Raw genomic sequence first — 24,529 nt, 5'->3', positions numbered from 1 at the left:
GGATCATGACCTGAGCCAAAGGCAGATACTTAACTAACTGAGCCACCAAGGCATCCCTAATACAGAGTATATTAAAAGAAATAAAAAGTGGTCATAATTCCAGAAGATGACATATTCTTGGAAAAGAGTGCTACCTAGTGGTTAAATCTGGGAACAAGAGATAAGATACACCACAGGCTAGAAAACCTCTGAAAGGATGTATCTCAGTAGGTCACCCTTATGTCAAGAAGAGAAAAAAAAAAAAAAGGGGTACATAGATTGCTTATAGCACAAGGATGTTGAAAGGAACAGATGCTGATTCAAGCTGTGTATTCAGAGTACAACATGGCGGAGAGATTAAGAACTTGGAATCAGAAGTCAGCTCAAGTTCAAAACTTGGCACAGGACCATAAGCAAACTACCAGACCTGTTTAATCTTTAGTTATTTTCAACAATGAAATGGAGATAAAAATACTATCTGACAGGATTATTGTGAAGATGAAATAGGATGATATGTATAAAAATTCTGCATGGTGCTTGGTATTTAGTAAGCCAAATAACTCAGTAGATATTAGATTATTATTAATACTTAAATTATTTTACTTAGTTTAAAATAATTGTAGAAAATCTTGTAAGTCTTCAAAAAAAAAAAAAGGTTACGAGATAATATGAACCACTATAAGCATATAGAAAATGTCAGACATTAGTTTAAGTACATCAAAGCCAGATTAAAAAGTAAAATAGGTTCAAGTTACATTTTTTTTTAAAGATTTTATTTATTTATTTAACTGACAGAGAGAGAGAGAGAGAGAGAGAGAGAGAGAGAGAGAGACAGCGAGAGAGGGAACACAAGCAGGGGGAGTGGGAGAGGGAGAAGCAGGCTTCCTGCGGAGCAGAGAGCTCAATGCGGGGCTCGATCCCAGGACCCTGGGACCATGACCTGAGCCGAAGGCAGACGCTTAACCAACTGAGCCACCCAGGTGCCCCTCAAGTTACAGTTCATTCACATAGTTCACTTGAGTTGGAGGGTTAGCATTTTCAAAACAAAAAGCAATTTTTAGAATAGCAAGATTACAAAATACTCTGAAATATCATCTTTTCCTAATAATAATCATGATCCTTGTTTCAATGACAATATTTTCCTTAAACAAATTCTGTACTTTTCAACATCTAATCTAATAAATCTATCTTTATATACAGAGTTCTTAAAGATTAACTGGTCATTTGAATTTTTCCCCACTTGGTTAGAAATATAAAAGGAAAACACAACAGATATATTGATAGAAAATAAGTGTCAAAAACACTGTAATCCACTACATTTATATTAGAAAAGAATTTGAACTTGATATCTCTTTTGGCTTGCTGTACAACCTATTAGTTTAATTATCACAATAGCCTTACAACTTCAGATAGTATATATCAACCTGAGTCAAGACAGAAATGCAAGGTTCATCTGCAGTGGACCAAAATAACCACAATTTATAAGTAATCATACATGAACTTTTGTAGACTGGACACTTTACTGACATTACAGGCAGAACAGGACTGGGTTCCCTAATGCCAGTACAGAAAATTATCTTAAATAATCTTCCTCTACATAATACCTAAATTAAGCATAGCATGGACATATGTATGCCACTATAATCGTTTCATGATCACTGTGTTGGCTGTGGGTCTTAAATGACACACAATGGGGGCTGCATTATTTTATATACTTTGTTACTAATAAAAAATAATTCAAAGTACCCATGTGTAATCAAAAAAAGAAATGTGATGGGAATCAGAACTGCATTATGGTTATATTTGTGTCACTAACTAGCTCTGTACTTTTGGGAGGGTTTGCAGCTTCTCTGAATTTCCATTTATTCATCTACAAAACAAAATAATCTCTAGGTCCAGGATAGCTCTATTCTCTAACCTTTTGCCATTATTTACTATGTCACAGGATCTCCAAATCATAAACCCAAAGTTAGAAAGTACTTAATTATCCACAATGAGTATCTGTGACATACTACCGTTCCTCTTTTCTGCTGTTAAAGTAGGGAAAGGCCAAACAATAACAAAAACATACTGTTGAAAAGACTACAAAGATCTATTTAAACATTTTTACCTTGAGCAATAAACATCTACCCATCTATTAAGATTAAGTACCCACATTCACTTCTTTTTCTTATTCACCTCATATTTTTTTTTTTTTTTTTTTTTGGCTACCCTAGAAATTTGACACAAATGTCTGTACTTAGCCACACATTAACACTTCCAGAACTTAACTCCTCCATATCCAAAACAACCCTTGAATGAAAATCTGTCAAGTATTTTTCCATTTATAAATCTGGCAAACTTTGATGACACTCTCACTCTGAATAAATGACAATGGCAATTGATAAATTTGCTTATGACTATGGAAGGTAAGCAGAACCCCATAATTCGTAACAGTGAGAGAAAGGGAACCAACGTAAATAAAACTCAGTCAGCATGAATCGGCACCTTGAAGAGAGGAGGGTGCCATGCAGGTGGCTGTGCAGGCGCTGGTTAGGGATTTCTGAAAGCAGTCAATCTCAGATAAATATCAGAAACTCAGTTAACTCACCTTTTTAGTGATCCTACTACATCCTTCCACGATAAGAGCACATGAAACTCATCTGTATTAATGATTTTGCCAAAATGCTGGTCACAGTATTTCAAACTGTACTGGCAAATATGGTAGAGTAAAATAGTTTAACAGCTTCACTACTTCAAGTCGTATCTTGATGTAAAGCAAGTCCACTATGTAAAATACTACTTTGAGAGCAAACTGTTTTTGAAAGGATACATTGGGCAACACTGATCAAAAATGTCTGAGATAATTTCGAATAATAATTTTAAAAATTCATCTGAGACCTGAAAGAAGAACCTTAGATACTACCTCAAGGCAATAATATAAGCATGGAATATTATGAATATACAATCTCAGGGCAATAGGTACATCCACACATTTCTACTCCTATAGTTATAACTAAACTTGAGAACCTTCACAGCAGCCTATTAAAATAATAGATCAACAGGATAAAAGTAGATAAGAAGAATGTGCAATTTATGAATATGGTTTATTACCATGGTTACAAACTTTCAGAACAGGCCTCTGAGCCATGGGACTGAGACTCTGCCGAATATCTGTTAAAAAAAAAGAGAGAGAGAAAATTAATACAGAGGTCTGTTCACCTCAAGAAGTGTTAACAGTATTAGACTGTTTTCAAAGGTTAAATATGTCTGGACCCAAGCAATGCTTCAACACCCTGAAATACTTGAAGCAATGATGTTATGACTTTTACTTCCCATTTAGTTATGCTACTGTAAACTCCACTGGGATAAGGTGCATATGGTTCTTTAGATGAGACTTGTCACACTAATCAGGATTTTCTAGGTTCAGTGCTTTGGTCTGTTAATGTGCTACTGACATCGGCCAACTGGAATGCTTCTCTCTCTGACATCTGTCACGGCAAGGGAAGGATTAAGCAAACTCAGGAAACTTCTGAAGAGTTGTTGCCCAGAGCACTACATTCTTGACACATGACTTGAAAAGAATTAAAAGGAAAAAAGAAAAACGGTTGTTCTTTGTGATAGTTCCCTAGAAAGTAACATGAAACAACTATAATGTTCACCTTTTGGTTTTGGTGTCCTTTTTCTGCGGTCGCGGAAGGCAGCCCCCGACTGCAAAGCCTCCAGCAGACTATCCATCACTCCTGTCTCATCACCCTCTGTGAAAAGAGATGCAGGGAATTCCATCAGCCCTCAGGGTTACCATAGCAATGTCAAAGCATACACAGAAACTGGCAATGGTGATGGTGATGGTAGGGGAAGAAAGATCAGACGCCAGGACTAAACCAGCAATTTCAAAATAAGATAGGACTTTAACTCTCATAAATCAAATATCTTTTAATGAAATCGGGCTCATTAGTGTCTCTGTTACTGTCCACTAAAGAGGACCAGGTTCCAGTGATTCACTTCACAGAACTGCTTTTTATAGTATGGTGGCACAATAACTTTAAATAGAATGTGGTTCTAGTCATATCTGTGTCTCAGGTTATCATAAATCACATTTCCCTTGTAGAAATGGGTTATTTTCAAAGCATCAGCTTCTATTCTAAAATCGACCAGGTGTGGGAGAATGTTTTTGTTGCTGTTACCGAGACTCTGCTGCCTAAACTTTTTGCACAAAATTGTATTTCCAGGTTAACTATTGTGAACATGCTCCCAACAACTGATTTTTCATATCAGAAGATAATCGTCCCGACTTTAAGTGACACAGAACAATCACTACAAACTTTCACAGAATGTTCGAAAAGTTTGTCTTCTGTAATGAAAAAATAAACCAAAAGACGCTCTCAAGTACCTAAAGTATTTTTCATCCCATTATGATTAGTTTAAATTGATATTCTGTGTATATATATATTTAATGGAGGATGTGGTTATAGAACCAATCCTTTCTCCAAAGAACAGATTATCTTGTAATATTCATAGTTATTTATAGTTGTCAATGTTAAATATTATTCAAAGGAAGGGGGAAGCTTCAAACTACTGGCCCAAGCCCAAATTCAAGGAAATACACTTTTTGTCCCTCAGAAAGAGGTTATTTGTAGGATTCTCTATGAAATTGTATGGCTGTCATAATTACATCTAAAGTGATAGAAAACTACTTCCTCTGGATTTTTTATTTCTTTTTATTGAGACGCAATCCCCTTGATTGGGAACAGATGACAAATGAATGCAGTAGAGTACAGACGGCAAACTCATTTACAGTTTATAAACAGATATATAAATATAAATATGTATCGGCCTCTTTCCATCTGGTTCTATCTCATATTTGTAGAAAAGTACTAAACTTTGTAGGTGTAATTAAAAAAAAAAGGTGGATGACAGGTAGAGTATCTGAAGGTTAATTTACAGATAAATTTAATTCTAAAGTGGCTTGACGGCTATTTTAATTAAAATACATTAAAAATTTCAGACACCTTAATGAGTAACTAAATATCTTTGAAAATTTACACTCAAGCTTAACTTAAAAAAAAAAAAAAAAAGGACTGTGAGTAATGCCAGATATTCAAGGTTGAGGATATATTTCATTAGTAAAAGGCAACATTTAAAAAATCTACAACTTTAAGAAAGCAAGCACGAGATTAATGGCATAGACTTCAAGGGAATAAAAACAAAAACAAAACCAAAGAACTACAAAGAAAATTTGGACTTTCATTATTAAGTTTACTGTTGATAGTGGTATTGACATAGTGAATCTGAAACCATTATGTGTGTATTATAAGGTTGAGCAGACGGGTAAACTTGCTACTGGAAAGGAAATACAAATATGGAATAGGCGGAGAGAAAGAACCATAAAGTGTTGGATTTCATTTACAAGGGTTAAAAAAAAAAAAACAAAAAACAAAACCCAAAACACTTTTCCTAGCTTTCCAAAATAACCCAGAAGTAATAACTGTGGCAGCAATGGGCACGCCGGTCTCCAGATCTTGGTTTCTAAATACCATTACTAATGTGAACCAGAGTACTTAGAGAAATATCTGATTATGGGGCTGAGACCAAGACGTGTGAAAAAAGCCAGGAATGTACTGATGTACCAGAAGATCAGAAAGTACTCGATGGATTATTACACATTGGGGGTAAAAAACACTTATGCATCCATACTGATACTAAAAAATTAAAAATATAAATATGGGGTAAGGGAAAGCTCTTCTTTATAGAAGAATGCCAACCAATAGGTGTCAAAGATATGGGGGAGATATACAATTTACTATATTACAATTCACATAGTAAGAACGGATTGAGGCAGGAATCATCAATGAGTGCAGAAACTATTGGGTATTAGGCTGTCAGGGAACAGCATTTGGAGAAATCTGGCAGATGTCACCTTACCTAAAGAAGCAAATCTGACATCCTATGTGACAGTAATGGTACACACTGACGAGCACCTTCTGAAAGGGTGCACTGAGACAGGACCAACCTGTGTAGTACTTTGCACAAAAATATTTATCCTGAATCTAAATGTGAGGAAACTATAATAGAAATCCAAAGTGAGGAACATTCTGTAAAGTGACTGGCTTGGGTTCTTAAAGACCATCAATTATGAAAAACAAGAGAGAGAGGGAGGAATGAAGGGAAAGAAAGAAAAGATTAGGGAGATTCAAGAGACAGGACAACTAACTGTAATACGCAAGCTTTGATTAGCTCTTGGACTATATCATATAAATGCTATTGTTGGGATAATTGGGGAAATTTTAAAATGGACTAGATATTACATAATTATATTATGCCACTGTTAAGTTATCTGAATATGATAATTAGGGTATCATTTGGTAGGTTCATTCCATTGTTCTCAGGAGATAGATGCTGACACACTTAGGCTCACTAAACAACTTATGCCCCTATCTCATGTTCTCCGTTTCATGCCCTTGAACATGCTGCTTTCTTTACACAGAACATCCTTCCCTTTTCTTCGCCAAGCTAACTCCTTCTCCAAGACAGAAAGGAGAATCCTTCCCTGAACTATGTGAGCTGAACCGGGTACCCCTCTGTGTCCTAATGGCTTGGGGTAGCCACAGCAATAAATCCTTTACAATATAATTTACTTGACAGTTTCTGCCACTAGACTGAGTTTACTGAGGACAGAGATCATGCCTTTCGTTTATCCTTAATACCTAGCAAAATGCCAGTATCACACAGAAAGTGTTCATTAATAACTGTTGACTAACTAACCAGTGAGGCACTCACATGGCCAATAGGAAGGAGTAATCAATCGTGCAGGAGAATGAAGGCCACAGGCGGGATGGGGGCCAGGGAAGCGGTGGGAGCGCTTTCCCACCGCCGTAAACAGTGCAGCACTGTTTTCTCTCTCTTCCCTTGTCTCACACAACCATTTGGTTGCCAAACCCTGTTCATGCACACTCCCCAGTATCTCAAGAATGGATCGATTGTTTCCCTTTCTGATTGAACCTGAAGTTCACGGTCGAGAATTGAATTACTTTTCACCTGAAATATCGCATTAGTTGCCAGGAGTCACACTGCGTCGAGTTAATCCCAAGTTCGAATTCATCCCATACAGCACTGGTCCGCTCAAAAGCAGAGCCATGATCTTCAGTCTCCCAGTCACAAATTTCCATTATCTCTCACTTCCCATAATATAAAGTCCCAACTCTCACTTGCCCCGACACTTGATTCCAATTGTGTTTCCAATCTTATCTCTTTCAATTTCAAAACCTGTTCTTCAGCTAAAGGCAACTTTCTTCACACGTCTTTTCTCTTCCATCCTTCCCTCTCCAGCTGGAACCTCTGTGCTCTTGTCCCCCAGAGCTGATGGCTTTTCTTGGCCTTCATTCCCACGTGCATAATGGGAAGAACACATTATGGAAGTAAGAAGACCCGCGTTCTAGTCTGAGCTCTCAACTAACAACCTATGTGACACCGGACTCGTTACAAAATCGCTCCTGACAAGTGTAATAGAAAAAAATACCTGTTTAGGGTTAATGAGAGGATCAAATGAGAAAATACAAGTGAGCGCACTTGGTAAATTGCTAAGTGATATCAAAATGTAGGGAGATAAATTCATAAATGAACTCCATAGCACACCACAGGCAGTTTATGAAATATTTGATTATTATGTTTCAAGTATTGTTTCAGATACAGTATAAATTAAATGACTTTTATAGTGTATTTTATTATGTCTTTGATTATCATCATTTCTAAGGGAAACTGATGAAGTACCTATCAGAAGCAGACCCTCTAAATAGTCTCTAAATAATCCAGTGTGTAAGGTAAGACATATAATGGAGATGTTATTCCAAATGTTAAAAGTGCGCTTAGAATATATTCATTCACCATATGTTTACTGAGGGCGTACTATGTGCCAGGACACTATTAGACACTAAAAATACCCAGGGCCCAAGAATTAATAAGACATGTTTTCTGATCTTAAGAAGCAGAACAGTGTGACAGGTATGGGAGGGATCCGTATGAAGTACTGGAGATGAAAGGTTTCCTGGTGAATTACGACCTGACAAATAAGCAGGATTTAGCCATGGCAAAGACTAAAGAGAGAACAGCATCCCTGGCAGAAGGAATAGCAGGTACAAAAGCAAAAGATATGAATAAAAACAAAAGTGAGCTAGAGTCGAGTATTGAAATGATTTATATTTACATGATTCTAATACAAACTTAATAATTCATATTTACATTACTTTAACACATTATTCCTCTACAAAGAGAAATAAAAATTAGCTATTTTTAAATTGTAGACTAGAATTCAATATCTCTAACTACAAGTCAGTTCATATTTAAAATATTTATAGTCTCTCTCCTGCTATGAACTCTTTTAAATCAATAGACTAACTGTAATATTCAAAGCTTTGCTATATCTGAATAAGACATCACCTTGTTTAATTAGTAAATGGTATTTACAAAAATCGTACAGTGTCAAGGGAAATGGAGGACAGCACGCTAAGGAAGAGATACCCTTAAAGCAGAATCAATAGGACATGCAGACAAGCAGAGGATGGCCTACTGAGGAGTTAGACAAGCCTGAGGTCTCAGGGGCCTATGACTAAAGGAGTAGAAAATATGAAAATGTTTTAAAATAATATTCAATTTGTTGGGGAACAAATGTTGAAGATAATGAGCATTCTTTTGGACATATGAGTAAAAGGTGCTAGCAGGGACCTCCTGATAACTTCTGAAAGTAAGCTGGAAATTCTGGCCTCAAGTTCAGACAACAATTTTGGTATTATTTTCAGAAGTCATTTCTATATTACAAAAGATACTCATTCAGCACTATGGGCCAGACCCTGAGAAAGGTCCTGGAAATACGAGGGTTGACTTTGTGCTTGCCTTACATGGTCCTCTGGAAGCACATATGACTGATTCAGGAGAGGTGCCATCTTGACGAACCAGTAGGAGAAAAAAGATAAGGCAGTGACATGGTAAGGTATATTCTTTCCTTTGTTCTACTTTCCCAAGTCAAGGCACAACATGGAATGTAGAAATAACTACAGATACAGAGAAGATCCTAAAAGGCTCGAGAACATTAAAAACAAACCAAATAGGTTGCATACAAAGTGGAGAATCAGAATGGAAATGGATTTCTCAAAAGCAACACTGAGCTCCAGAAGACAAGATATGGATTTCAAATTCTAAAGAGAAATGATTTCCGATGAAGAAATGGTTACACTCCCTCTAAGAGGAGGACAGAAAATGAACATGAAAGCTTATGAGCGCTCATTCTGACAAAGCTACTGGAAGGTGTGCCTTGGCAAAAAAGGTAAGAAGAAAAAGAAACAAACATGGGATCTAGGAGAGGGGAGGGGACAAAATAGCAAAGTGGCAAAAATATTGCCCAGGATGACACTTGTGTCCCAGGCCCAGAGCAGCCAGTTCAGGTCACATGAGAGAAAGCTAGAGTGAAGGAGAGAACCGTGGCCAAGGAACTAAAAGCAAACCTGCTGTGTTGAGCCATTTGCACAAATGACTGCTGCTTATTTCACAGACCCGTCTGAGAGTCTGGATAAAATTGTGACAGGTGTACACAAATACTGAGCAAATTAAAAAAAAAAAAAAAAATTGTCCGTATAAACCTAGAAATGACATTGTTGCCCAACAGGAAAGAACCATGGAATACTAACTGGAGGGGTAAGGAATATTTCCACAGTTGTGATATTATAAACACTATTTTTTTGACTATCAATTGTGATACAATTTTAATGTGAGGACAGCAGGGGTGGAGAAGGGGTGAAGGAGGGGAGTCCAAGGTGGGGAGAAAGCAAAAGGGAACTAAATCTTCACTTCTCAGGAACTCGCTAATGCCTAAAATAAATTAACAATAGTCTAAGCATATTATTTAGAAATAGAGAAGAGGTAAATAAATACCAGAAAAAAAATCCTAAGAATTTAAAGTGGCTGCCTCTGGGAAGTAGAAGGAAGTGGAAGGAAGTTGAGAGGAGTGAGGGGAAAATACATTTTATCATGCTAGGAGCTTAACGTATTTCATTTAGGAATTTGCAGACATTATGTTGATAAGGTAACGACAACGAAAGATCTCATGACAGAAAAAGATGACCAGGTAGGTAGAGACAAAGGAAGAAGTTGATTTTTGACCTACTCGTGCTTTCCTCTGATAAGGGAAAGAGGAAAGGTAATAAATGGTACAACACAACAAGATGAGTAGTGTGATGGAGAGCTCCAGGGCAGGAAGGGCAGCTGGTATGGGGCACAAGGAAAGGGACTGCAGTCCCAGAAGGCCTCCTGGATACCTAAGACTTAACAAAGAGCTTTCTACGTGTCACGGCTTCCTGAAGGGGGAGGCCCTGCTCACGCTCACAGAACAGGTTGGGGTTCCAGAGGGTCATGAAACACATGGGAGACCCAGATGTGCATGGGAGTGGAGAGCAGAGTGCCGGTGGGGCAGCGCTGGGAGGGGCTGAGGGCACAGGGAGGGGCCAGCACCCCAAGCACTGAATAAGCCAGAGGAATTTGGGGTTTAGCTTTAAGGGAGTCATCAAATTATTTTAAGATAGGACATAACATGGTTAAATTCCCGCTTTAGAAAGAACACTCTGAGGAGAGACAAGATGGAGGGCAAGGAAAAGGTGAGAGCGGGTCTGAGGATTTAGATCCAGGCAAAACGTGATGGCAGGGCCCAAGTAAGGAATGGAAGGTGGTGAAAATGCAAGAGAGAATGCACAGAAAAATCTTGGTGAGCATGGATGGGAGTATTAAAAAAATAAAGTCGAGGTTAATTTCTAGGTATCCAGCTTGGCTAACTAGGTATGTACTAATATTATTCACAAGTACTGAATTGTTCTTGTTTGGTGGTGGAAGGGGGCTGCGCCTAGAGAGGAACTCATGTCTGGATGTGTTGAGATGTTCAGGAGACATCCAACTGCAGGTGATGAAAGGTGTTCAGAAGGCTGATGGTTTCACAGGTTTAACAAGAGGGAGGAGAACTGGTTACACTAATAGGTTTAACTGAGAAGCATAGTGGTAGTACTTGAAGCTGTAGAAAAGAGCGTAAGCTTAGCGCAAACGTAGGGGAAAACACTTTTTGAATTCAAACGACTTGGATTGAAATACGGGCTTTCCAATTAGCCACCAGTGTGACTCTGGGCAAATTATTTAATCTTGCTAACCCTCATTTTCTTTCCCCTCAACTTTAATGTGGAAATAAGAATAGTACCTGCCTCACATTATTGGAGGATTAAAAGGCATACGTGGTGTGCCGTGCCCAGTAGGGTGCCTGGCACATAGTAAGAGCTTCACCTCAGTTGATCGCCCTTGCTGGCAGACTGATCTTGAGCTGGCAGAGCATGAGCTCTCTTAGGAAGATGTGTGCAGTGACAAGAGTGCTGCGGGTAAGCCACAAGGCAAACTAGCGTGTAAAGGGAAATTTAGGAAGTAATGAGTGTTTTCAGTCTCTGACCGTTTTTCCAACGGGTTTACCGTGCACACACTTTGAGAGCTCCCCTTTCTCATTGTCTCCTACATAACTTCATTAACTCTCACCACATTTTATAGGGTTTCAGTAGCAGTAAAAGATGGAAAGATAACCACCTGCAACTGGGAGTGGGGCTACAGAAGAAAAGCTCAGCTTCTCCAAAGATGTGTTGCAAGTGTGCAGCTGATGCACAAATTTCACAGGCTCACAGTTTAACCCAACTCCTCTAAAAGAAACAGTGACAGTTGCCCTTACAAAATTACATGAATTATTTTTCTATGCTGCTGGTTATAGACCTTCTGGGAACCAGATTGTATGTGCTTTACTTGGTAACCCAGTTCAGTCTTTAACCTAGAACAAAGCTCAAAATACGACTTAAACCAGACAGCAAAAAGACAGGAATAACTTAAAGTCTTTGAACTTGTCTTAATCTAGATGTGAAACTGAAAATTTGAGTCAAGGGAGTTAGAAAGCCAGTTTTCACTGGGATTTAACTGATAAAATGATAATCAGAACAGTTCTCTTTTATACCGTAGTTAAGTGCCTCCACCAAAGTAGAATTTTATATTTAAGAAAACACAATATTTTAACCTATTTTTTCCCACTATTCTTCATTATTTGCACAACTCTAACTCAACATATTTCCTCTTGTAAGTTAGAAGGAAGAAAAATAGAATCTTCTACAAGGGAACAAGTTTTTACTGTTTTTGTTTTTATTTTTTTTTTAAATAGAACAGTTGATAACCTCTCTACTTCTGACAATCCCGAGTATCTACTGGAGCTGTGACAGCTCCATCTGCAATCACATGCTACTACCTATTTCTTGCTATCCTGAATATGCTTGGACCTGGGCGATCATCTCATAACTCTGAGCACAGACCATGGGGCCATTCGTATATTTGCTCTGGATAAAATATAGGCTATATTTTCAAAGCTTGAGTAAAAACATATTTCACAGGTACATTTGAATTATAAACCGTGATTATTCTACTATTTATTACATTGTATGCAAATGAGAATCTAAATAATTTCATGTCTTATAATAAATAAGGTTATAGTAAATAAAGTTAAAAATGTATTTGTAAAATAAAGTATTTTTCTCATATGAACTCTCCAGTCTCCCAAAAAAAAAAAAAAAAAAAAATCCATACTGGATGTCATGCATAAAGTATGATTCTATTTTAATTATATAAACAACCAGGCAAAAAAGGTAGTATAAATATATTGTGACAAATCATATTGCATTGTTATTAATTTTTAATTTCCCAATTCCTACGATTTAGATTCTGATGTAAGGAAATGATTCTGGCATCATAGTCATTTAGTTCAACTCATGAAGATATCCAATCTATCTTCTTCTGAAATCTTTTATTAGAGTTCATTTTTAAAACTAATGTAAATATGGCAAAATTACAGGAAAATTAGTTGTGTGCTCATTTAATTCTCCATTCAAATAAAAATGGCACACCATTTTTGGAATGTCAACATACTTAAGGCACAAGATTTACAAGTGACCATATAATCAATGAATGAGTGTGCTATTTCAAAATAATACAGCAAAAACTTATCTGTATTAAATAGACATCCCATATTAAAAAGCCAAAATTTTGATAAGAGTTTCCCAAAGTGTGTACCACAGAATGCTAGTCCCATGAGGAGCAGTGTGTGTGTGTGTGTGTGTGTGTGTTGTGGGGGAAGAGAGGGTGGTTCTGTGGTCAAATAAGCTTGGAAAAGAATGTGTAACATATACTGCCCTTGGGGATTCATATCAAATACACACAAAAATTTAATTCATGATTTATGATAAATGTGGCATTTCAAATCAGTAGAGGATAAGAAAAAGTTCAATAACCACTATGGTGACAATGTTTTATCTGTCTCCCACTCCTCTACTTACAGCAACATAAATTCTAAGTAGATAAAACATTTCAACATTAAAAAATTAAATTGCCAAAGTACAGCAGACAGTATGTAGAAGTATATTTTTCATTACTTCTGGAATGGAAAGATCTTCTTGTGAAAAATCTAACTACGCAAATGTCATACAGATTTTACTACACTAAATGTCTGCAAACTGAACGAATAAAAAGAACAAAGTTTACACAAACAATAAAAGGAGAAACTAGAAAAAAAATTTAGAACACAGGTATTCCTTAAGACTGGTTCTCTTGAAATACAGAAATTATGACTCAGAAAAAAAATCAATTAAAAAACAACAACAACAACAAAATAGGCAAATGGTATGCTCAGGAAACCCATCATTAAAATAAATAAGCAAGGCTTTTATACAGAGAACATCATACTCAATCTCATTCATAATTAAGGCTATTCCAAATACATCAGTGAGAGATCATCTTTCACTTATCAGTATGGCAATAAAAAAATGAGGATAATTGGTATAGGCTAGAAAACAGGTCACCACACATTGTTGGTAGAAATATAAAACTAATACAACCTCTTTAGAATGCAATTTAGTAATCTATCAGAAATAAAACTGCACATACCACTTGATGAAATAACTTTTTCTAAAAAAATTATCCTACTCATAACTCACATGTGTGCAAGGTAATATGTATAAGGATGTTCATTATAACACTTTATAATATCAGGAGATTGGAAACAACCTAAATGCCCATCAGCAAGAGACAGACTAAATAAACTATGATAGTCACATATTAAAATATATTGAGGTGAAAATATAATGAAGCATATTTATTCATTTTAAAGATTTTGTTTCTTTGAGAGAGCGAGAGAGAGAGAGAGAGCACAAGCGGGGGGTAGGGGGGCAGAGGGAGAGGGAGAAGCAGGCTTCCCATCGAGCAGGGAGCCTGACACAGGCCTCGATCCCAGGACCCCAGGATCACGACCTGAGCCGAAGGCAGACGCTTAACTGACTGAACCACCCAGGTGCCCTGAAGCATATTTAAATTGTTCATACGGACTACCTCCAAAATATACCAAGTGAAAAAAGTCAATCACTTATTTGGTCAATAAGGACACTGGATATAGACCTTTCAATGACCACTCACGGATATTAGCTATAAAGTGGAGGATACTTTTGGACTTCTTGCTTAGCAATTACTCTACCACATGGTGCTGAGAAAGGCATTACTTAATCATTCTTCCAGTGCTAAATGTTTGTTAAAATGTCTCCCATGTAAGTACTCAAGTGCCCAACTCTGATTAGCTTGTTCACAGCGACCTATTCTAGCAATTACTGAAGAAAGCAAAATTTAAAGACCAGTATTGACTCTGGTTTAAAAAAATAATGTTGCCAAAGTTGTCCTTGTGTATTACATAGGGACTTGGATGCTGAACAGATGCCTTCGGTTGCAAAAAACACAGACTGTCAAGGGAAAGATAATGTATCTATTAAAATATATATGTAGATGCAAAATGATAATGGCATTTAACAAGATGTGACATACACAGTGAACACCCATGACCCTTTAATCACACAGGAACCCAGGTAGGAAAAGTTTAATTACATGGCATAACATCACTACTTCTGAATAGAAGCTTCACTTGTTACCCCCAAGAGCTTCACTTTACTCTGAGAAATAAGCCTGACAGTGTTTAAGCTTGGCAATTGCTTACTTTCTGATGAAAATATGCTACGATACGTTTTAGACTCATTTAAATATTTTCTAGGCGATTTTAATATTTACTTAATATTTTCTTAATATTTTCTCACTGTATGAGGAATTTGAAAAATATTTTCCATGGTTTTGTTTCTCAAAGTTTTGAACAAAGAATGGAATGATTTCAGATGCAGAAAATGAAAGTTTAATTCGATACCCTGAATCCAAAAAAAAAAAGGGAAAGTAAACCAGGGGACAACAGGAATTTCACAGGAATTTCTTTCCAGAGAAGCTGGGATAAATGGACCCGAGGCCATGAGGGGCCGCTCTCAGTGAGTGTACCTGGACAACAAGCGGGGCCCAGCGGGGCCCCAGCGGTCAAGTGCTGACAGCAACATATGGCGCACACAGGAAGAGGGGAAAGAGAAGGTCAGGAAGAGAGGCCCAGGGAGCTGGGATGCAAGGCTGAAGAACTGCCAGAGAATGGTTGTGAAAGGTGTGAAACAATCAAAATTGTACTTCACCATGATTAAAGCCGGCATAGTGTGAAGGTGTCAAGCCTGGGTGACTGGGAAATTGGTGGTATCATTAACCCAAAATGAGAACGTGAAAATCAGGTTTTATGTGGAACATGATAAATTAGGTTTTAGATGAATTGATTTGGAGGGGCTGGCAGAATAGTCAAACTGCTTTGTCCAAGAAGTCGTTGGAAATATACAACTACAGTTTCAAGTCAATCCCACACGGAAGCACTAAGGAATACGTGGCAGCCACTGAAACCAGCTCCGGCCCTTGTTCTCATGGGACTTTCAGTCCAAGGGCAATTTCAGCACAAAATTTGTGACTACCTGTATGATAAATGTCCCAAGACAGAAAGCAGAGTGCTATGAGACTGCTTACTGTAGAGACAGTGGATGAGAGGTATAACTATGACTGCCCAGTAATGACTGCAGGGGTTATTCTTTGATGCTCATATTTGCACTTAGATTTCCGAAGATAGGTTTTAATTGCACTTTAAAAGACTCTATGGAGGGGCGCCTGGGTGGCTCAGTTGGTTAAGCATCTGCCTTCAGCTCACGTCATGATCCCAGGGTCCTGGGATGGAGCCCCACATCTGGCTCCCAGCTCCACAGGGAGCCTGTTTCTCCTTCGTCCGCCTGCCGCCACCCCTGCTTGTGCGCTCTCTGTCAAATAAATAAATGCCTTAAAAAATTAAAAAAAAAAAGACCCTGGATAACCCAGTAAACAGTGGAAATTTGTATATTAGCATTTTGAGTGCTGGGAATGTTCTTAAATGCCGCCTCACTGCAGCCAACTTTGCCCAAAGTAAGTTTATTAGATTCGAGTTCTCGGTTCATTTCTAATACGAATTTGTGGCTCAAAGTATTACTTTTTTCAGTTCATTTTGAAGAAGAAATACAGATTTATTCTGCATAAATACGGTATTCCTCCCCATTCTTTCCCCAATCAGATGCAAAAGTGTAGCATTAATATTACACACTGAAGAAATGTAAAAATCCTAATCAGAGTAACAGCAACATACTTTTCAAAGAAAGGAAGTCAGCAAAGACAATAGGCAACTCTGAATGAGAGGAAAGTGGGGAGGAAAGAATTGATATATGCTTCCGGAGAAAGCAAATAACACAGAAAAGAAAAGAAAGTGGGAGACAACTGAACTTTCCATGAACTCATTAACAATTGCAAAGAAACTGGAGACAAAAACCGTGCTAAACTCTTTCAAGTGAACAATGGAAGATTTTCCTCTCAACTACAAAAAAACTGACAAAATGAATACGGAAGCCCCCAAATAAAACCTGATATTAGGTATGTTTGAGCACAATTTTATTTAGAAAATGCATGAGAAAAAGAAAAAAAAATCTAAATATGAATTAAGATATACCAGGAACCATCACTTTGAATGAATGCCTGTGTAGAGTATTTTACCTAAATTTTCTGATTTCATTCTCACTCCAACCCTGCAAAGTGACTATTATCACATTCATTTTAAAGCCAGGGAAACTGAAGCTCAAGGAAGTGAAGTAATGTTTCCAAAGCCCTACCATGGCTAAGTATCAGAGGGGAGGTCTGAACCAGTATCTTTCTGATTCTTTCCATTATATACTTTTCTTAGTATAGAGGTGTTGCAGGCTGAGAAGTACTCAGATCTTTAGCTTAGCTGAGTTGTACTTAGAGGTGTTTCAGGAAATGCCTCAAGGTACAGACAGACAGTGGCTTTCGTAGCTGGTAACTCAACCAACAAGCACCGATTAGGTTTCCCCCAATTCACTAGAAGCCTGCTCCCTTTCTCTGGAAGCTGGCATAAACGAATGCAGTCACAGAAGGCTCCCTGGCCACAGAGAAAGGCCAGAGACATCTTCCAATTCTCCTAGGAACAGGAGTATCTGGAAATACTAAAATCAGTCTAGTCAGCCTGTGGCTTCATGATCCCTCCCTATAACCCATTCACTGGGTAACTGTTATAGTTGGGTTAAAACCTTGAGGCCAGCTAAACCACTACCACTATCATTCTTGGTCACCACTGGCCAAAATTTAAGTTCTTCCTGGCCTTTACTTCCTCAATATTTATTGGCATAAACAACTTTTCTACTGCCTCAGTGTCTTCAGTGAACATTCCTTTCACCTCTACCTGGAAACTGGACAGATGATCTCCACTGCCCCTTCCTAGTTGATGTCCCTCATCCTCTCATACACTATGTGCATGTAGGAGTGTAGGTAGAAGAGAGGGGAGTAGTCTTCTCCCTCAACTTTACTACTATATCAGAGTATCACTTCTTTTTCCAGATGTAAAAAGAATGCTTTGAGAAACATGCCATTTGGTTATATCACTGCCCTCCTTCTGAGTCAATGCCACCTAATTATGCACTAGTCTCCCCTCTATTCAAGATAGACTTGGTCATCTGATTCAATCTTCCTTCTCCGGCCAAGTCCTGCCATTATCCTGCATGAATTCAACCCCATATGAACAACTAAACTAACAGCAAATGAATTCTTTGACTCCCTCATCTCCAGGGACCAATCCTTTCTCTTTAACGGTCCATTACCCATTCTCACATCCATAACTGAACTTTGCCACCAACCACAACTATCTTATTAATAATAACTTAAATTCATATAAACTCTACTGACTCCTGCCCTTCTTATATCCTCTCTCACAAGTTCTGTCACGTGTCCCTGGAAATCTCCAAAGCCCTGGACCCACGGTCTTCATTCCTTGTTTGTCTGCTAATACTCTATAGTTCATTGCTTTGACCGTGATTCACCTGCCAATATCTTACTTCTTCCATTGATGTCCTTTTTCAGACTCCTGGTAAAACATAAATGGACCCCAAATTCTATCTTCTTGAAACTATATATCAGCTGCTGAGTAATCCTGGTGAAAAATAATACTGCAGAATCAGGACCAGTACATAATCACAGTTGCCAACCTCAACTGAATTCTTAATGCTATCCAACACACCTCCTATGTTTCACCAGGAGGCTCTCACTCCCACTCCCTGACAGGGGTTGTTTCAATGCTTCCATACTTTTTTCACACCTCTCAACCAACCACTGTCCTTCCTCGGTAGAGGACTTCCTCTATTTCAGATATAAAATAGAAACCCCTTGACGAAAATACCCTTAACTTCCTAACATCAAATCTACCATCGTATCTACACCTGGACCCAGCCTTTCCTCCTTCCCACCCATCACAATAGCACAGCCTGTTGCTTTCCAACACAATTTCCTCCACCTGAACTGTTACCTTACCCTCTGCACTGTTCCTGCTGCCCTCAGGACCTTGCTCAATTGAGTACCCTTCCCAATCTCCCTCCCTTTCTCATCTCCCCAACTACATTCAAACAAATGTAAACACATGCTTGGCCCTCTCTTGACCCCAAATGTCCTCTGGTTACTACCCTTCTTACATCTCAGTCTCACTTCCCAAATTCATTTATCAACCCTCTAAACCTCTCCTCTGAGTTGAAGTCAATGGGACAACTGTCATTCTCTTTATTATATGATCTCTTGGTAGCATTTGACAACGTAGACTAACTCTTCTCCTTTGAAATGATCTCTTCCCTGGGCTCCATGATGTCAGAATTTCTGTTCCCTACAATTCTCATGGTGATTCCGTCTCAAGCTTTTCTTGGCTCCTCTTCCTTGTCCCACACATATACCATTCCTCACACTCTCCATCAGCAGTTTATTAAATCCCACAGCTTTGTATATTAAGAACTTCAAGTTTTTATCAATAGCACAAGCTCTACTCCTGAGTCCCAACTACTGGGACCAACAATCCACATTTGCCAAAGATTAAGGGGTTTCCCAGAACAAAGGACTTGCAGCGCTAACACTGGGAAAGTCTCAGGCAAACTAGCTTGAGTTACCCTCACCCCTACCCAATCACTGAGACAAGGTTACTTGGGTGTCCTATAGATATCTCAAAGGTAACATCTACAAAATGAAATTCATCACCACTTTCTCCCAAATTCCACTTCCTCCTGTATTTTTCATCTCAGTGAATGGTATCACCTATTCAAGCAGAGGAAACTGTCAAAGGCAAACATGTATAAAAGGATCTCACTATCTCAAAGCACTCAGTTCCCAGTCACTTTTCTTTCCAGGGAAATAGCCAATATGATTCCTATATAACTTGTTAGTATTTATAAATCCTGCTGAATGAAAAACAGTAAAAACTAGTGTATCACTTTTCTGAAAAGTTACATGTCTACGGGCGAGCTCCAATAGTGCAAGATTTCTTTCTTCAGTGTTGCATTCTTCCATCATTCAAGTTCTTTGACACTAATTTTGGTTACCATTTAATGTATTATACAATTTCTGCTTTAAACACCTTAAAATATTCCCAATATGCAGTAATGGAATGATTAATTTTCCTTTCCAATAAGTTGAAATAAATATTCCTCCAGTAAGGAAACTCTGGAAAACAACTGTATTAACTTATGAATGCCTCAGCCAGAAGACAGTATACATTCTGTAGTTCGCCAGGAAACAAAATGGTTGCCCTTCACAGCACATTCTGTAGACTCAGTTATCTTCACACAGCTCCTGTCTCTGGGTGAGCTCTATCAAATATTGCCTTTAAACTTGCTTGGACAAGTGAAATACACCCAGTACACAAAGAATAAATGAAAGTTTTAGATTAAGAACATACAAAAGAAGTGCAAGACCCAAGACTTCTTAGGCTGAAGGAAATAAGGCAAAGAAATAACTTCACAATGTTTGGGTTATTATGTTTATATCTCTTCATCTTCATTCAGCATGTATGTAGATAGGCTGATATTTTAATGAAAAATTGAGACTAAATTATGGGAAGAATTATCTGGAAAAAAATGATTGTTAACACAGGATGCAAAGTGCCAAGGGAAATGGTGTTTTTTTGTTTATCTCAAATTTAGGGAGATACTCTCTTCTGTTCCAAGGAGTTCAGGTAGTGTCCAGACATACGGCCAAGAGCACACAGGAACAATTCTCCATTGCTTAATACATTTATCTAAGCTTGTGGGTCCTATTTTCATCTTCTTGCCAGCCATCTTGTGACCACGTATGTACGTATTAGTGCTTCCACCATAGGGTATGTGCATCAATAGGAGAAATTGAAATTACATTAGTTAATTTGCCACTTCATTAACAGCTGTGGTTAAAAAGTCCAAGGAGAAAGGAGATTGAAACTAGCTAAAATGAGTGGTTTGTATTGTAAGTGAATCTAAATTATCTATGTCCCCTATTCCTGCGGATAACTGAGAGTCAGCTGTGCACACATCTGTGGGTGTTTATAAACATTTACCATCTGTGAGAAGCTTATGGGTTGTAAATGGTGGGCTAATTAGTTGGAATGCTAGTCATTCCTAATGACAGTTGTTAGGGATAAAGGTTTTACCCAGGTTAAATTGATCTCGGAACCCTCTTAATCACTGGAGGCCACTCTACCTTTTATTACAAGACTAAGGAGCTACACTATGCCGTGTAAGTCACACATTAAAGATGCATTATAACTAGATCAGGCTGCTAGTTTATGCATGTTAATGAGCTCTGCTCTTAATAGACTGAAGTGCTGACTGAGTATTTGTCAGGGAAAATGGGAAGTTGTCAGTCTGTAAAAAGGTCAGCCAATTCTGTAACATATAAGATTTTCATTTCTGTCCTACATATATACTAAACACATTCCATTCAGAAAATTAGGAAAGCATGGATAGCAAACTAGTAACCGACATAAGAGATAATTCATTTATGAAAAGATTTGTCCTTATACATACTGGCATACGTATACATTTCCCTAAATTCCCCAAATTAGTAACTTTTTCTAAGCCCGTGTCTCCCTTTTACTGATCAAAAGTATGGGGAAAACATTCTAAACAGGTTAACTTTCAAATAAAATTGTCCTACAACCAAATGGAAAGCAAAACCAAGCAAAAAACATACTGCATGGGGAGAGAGACTCTTAATTTCCTGCCAAATGAAAAGTGTCTTATAATAGAGCTCGTATTTTAATAGAGGATAGTGTTATAAAATTAGTGGAGGGCCTGGACAAATTTTGACTGCTCAGGCATGTTTTTATTTAAAAACTGACTTATGGAATATAGATGGACTTTGCAGGGTTAGAAGGAACCTTCTCTGATGGATAAGGGGACTTATAATCTGGGAAGCTAATTGGCCTGCATACTGTCACTTAGCTGTCGGTGAAGCCGGGCTGGAATACTGGTCACCCCAACCCTAAGCTGGAGCACTCAACACTACAGGATACCGCTTGCATTCTAAGAGAATAACAACACTGTCCACAGGATCAAGAACTTTGGCAAGGGATAAAACTGCCCTATCTAAAATGTCACTCCTTTGCACACTTCCTATCTCTCATCCCTGCTTTATCTTCTCCTCCTAAAAACTTACTGACTTCTAACACTATATATCTTAAATGTCGTCTGTCTTCTCCGTCAGGACCCACAAGGGCAGGGATATTTGCTTGTTTTGTTTCCTGCTATATCCCCAGGGCCTTGGAAAGTATCCATAACATGATACATGTTCAATAAATATTTGTTGGAGAAAACCTTTTGATAGGAAGAACTTCTTTTCACCATTACAGTACCAGTTCTGTTAATAAAGGAGGTATTCCAAGGCCAGTTTTTATAATTTGTTGTCAGAAATGTAAAATCACAAGAGCAAATCACACAGGAGGCTTGGGAGTGTCTTTTGGAATGCTAGGTAAGGTGTGATCGATGCTTTTTAAAAATTCACAAAATATGCACTAAAACTATCACATAGGACAGAAAAATAAATGTGAACGCAAACTTCAATAATGAGAATTCCAGAGTCTTGGAACTGAATGCCTGAGCGGATTTCCACTGAAAAGGAAGGAGTGGGATTGCCCCTCTTTCCTCCGAGGGGAGAATGGGATACGTTGTCTGTTTTACCTGACACGCATCCCAACCCTCAGCCGCTCCCTGAGAAGCCCACCCCCAGTTTACCCTCATGCGCTAACATGATTTGTTCCCAAATGTTCTTGGTTGGCGTAGCTACAAAAAGATGCTCAAACTGTCTTTGTTAATGGAGAAGACTGTTCTCTTCCTCTAGGAAAGAAGTTAACATTGATGTGCAGTTGTGTTTCATACCCTCTGCCAGACCCTTTCAGGTGAAATTATGCCCCAGATAAAAGGGCTTTAAATTAGAGATGTAAAATCAACATGTCCTAAAGCTCAGACAGGTACCATCTACCCTGTCATGAAAGCTTTTCCGTGTCCCCATAGTTCATCAGCAACAAAGCCCTACTGGTACCATTTTAAACTGCCTTTCAAATCTGCCCTGTCTTCTTTTTCTCAGTACATCTGAGTTCAGGTTGTTGGCATTTAGCTCCTACAAAATTGCAACAATCTCCTAACTGGTCTCACTCTTTCTACTTGCGCCACATCCTCGAAGCCTTCAGCATGCATTCTTGCCATCAGAGCCATCTCTCTAAAATAAGACCCTATCACTGCTCTGCTCAATGCCTTTGGAAAGTACCTACAGGATAAAGCAAAACTCTAAAGCATAACACACTCTCCCGATTTCCAATTTAGCCTTGCTGTTTCCTACAGCTCTACCCAAAGAGCATTTCCGGCCTGCTACATTATTTGTTGCTGTCCAAATATGAACTTCATGCCTCCGTGTCTTAATTTACACAGCCCAGTGGATTTCCAGACTTGGAAGCCCTGGCTCATTTTACTGTATTCTTTTGGTATCCACCTAATTCAAGTTTCTGCATTTCAACGGACCAATAGAAGTCTGGCCACTACTGCTCAGATGCCAACCCACCTTCCCTGGCTCTGCCCTAAGGTGGAGGCCAAAAGGACTATTCACAGTATTGGAACTATCCACATAGGAGAGAATGTACATCACATTCATGGGTTGTGCATAAACCGAAAAGATGCCCCCATCTGCTGGGAGAAACTGGAAAGGTAGGACGCTACCTGCAGGGTAGGAACCCTGCACACACCGTTCCTCATTCCGGGAGGAAATGGGACTCACAGGGTAGGATTTCACATGGAGTCACAGGGAGTGGCATCCAAGAGCGGAAGCGTCTTATGTCCAACGTGCAGCCCTGGGAGAGCGGCGGGTCCACTGCCGCAGCATGCGCTCTGGAGAAGCAGCCAGGGGACAAACCTAAGCGAAAGGCTGCAGTCCCCACGGATGAGTGCTTCGGGAGGAGCACAGTGACTTCTAGGGGCCCTGGCTGGGGAGAAAAAGAAGCGAGCAGAGAGAAAGTGCAAATCCAAGTGCAGAACGCGGAGACATCTTTGAGAATCGCCAACATCCGGGAGCAGAGGAGGTGTCTAAGAGAACCCAAGCAGATCTCCTAGATTCCCACTCAAGAGCGAAAGAGACCTCACCCTTACCAAAGGAAGATACAAGAAATTATGTCACGGTAGGGAGGCTGGTTTCGGCCCAGTCAGAGTTGAATCAAGAAGAGTGCACGCTGCTACAAGCACCTGCAAGCTGGCTTTCAAGCTCGGCATCCATTGTAGAGAGAAGGACAATAAGAAGAGAGCACCGACAGGGATTTCAAACAAGAATAACTGAATCCGACGCTGGCATTACTGAGCTGAAACACGTACACAGAGAGAAATGACTACGTGGTTTCCCATTAGGCAGGCAGGTGTTTCAGAGTCAGAAATGAAACTTCATTCATAACAACTTACATCTTTGCACACCTGAGTTTGTTCTCCTGACTGTGAAATACCTATTTGTTACCCATACTACAAAAGAACGAAAAACAAACTGGATAGATGCCATATCTCATCCTAGGATTGGGCCAAATATACCTCTAAGTGGTTGGCTCAGATAGAATATGTACAACTGAGGAATTTCTACCCCAGAGACGTGAATTCCATTAATGTTTTAAAAGTGCTTATTAAACACCTGCTATGGAAAGATAAACAGCGGCTCACTTTAAAAGGTTCTTTTTAAAAAACGTGGTTAATTTTAAATACAAGCGTTTTATTTTTGTAAGACT

The 24,529-nt window shown here is 38.7% G+C and overlaps 1 protein-coding gene across 4 annotated transcripts in view; it reads right to left on the bottom strand.

Moving 5' to 3' along the window:
- Positions 1-24,529, bottom strand: part of DIAPH3 (diaphanous related formin 3) — a 484,666-nt gene that overhangs the window by 127,510 nt on the left and 332,627 nt on the right. For all 4 annotated transcript variants that reach the window (XM_027591357.2, XM_027591359.2, XM_027591358.2 and 1 more), the window contains 2 exons: positions 3,621-3,716; positions 3,073-3,132 (listed from right to left, as the gene is read on the bottom strand). In XM_027591357.2, the coding sequence (XP_027447158.1) occupies positions 3,073-3,132; positions 3,621-3,716 (156 nt within the window). The remainder of the gene's footprint in view (positions 1-3,072; positions 3,133-3,620; positions 3,717-24,529) is intronic.

The sequence above is a fragment of the Zalophus californianus genome, chromosome 3 (genome assembly GCF_009762305.2).
Source record: "Zalophus californianus isolate mZalCal1 chromosome 3, mZalCal1.pri.v2, whole genome shotgun sequence".
Classification (NCBI taxonomy): Eukaryota; Metazoa; Chordata; class Mammalia; order Carnivora; family Otariidae; genus Zalophus; species Zalophus californianus.
The sequence above is the reverse complement of the archived record's forward strand: the minus strand, read 5'-3'. Positions and strand labels throughout refer to the sequence as shown.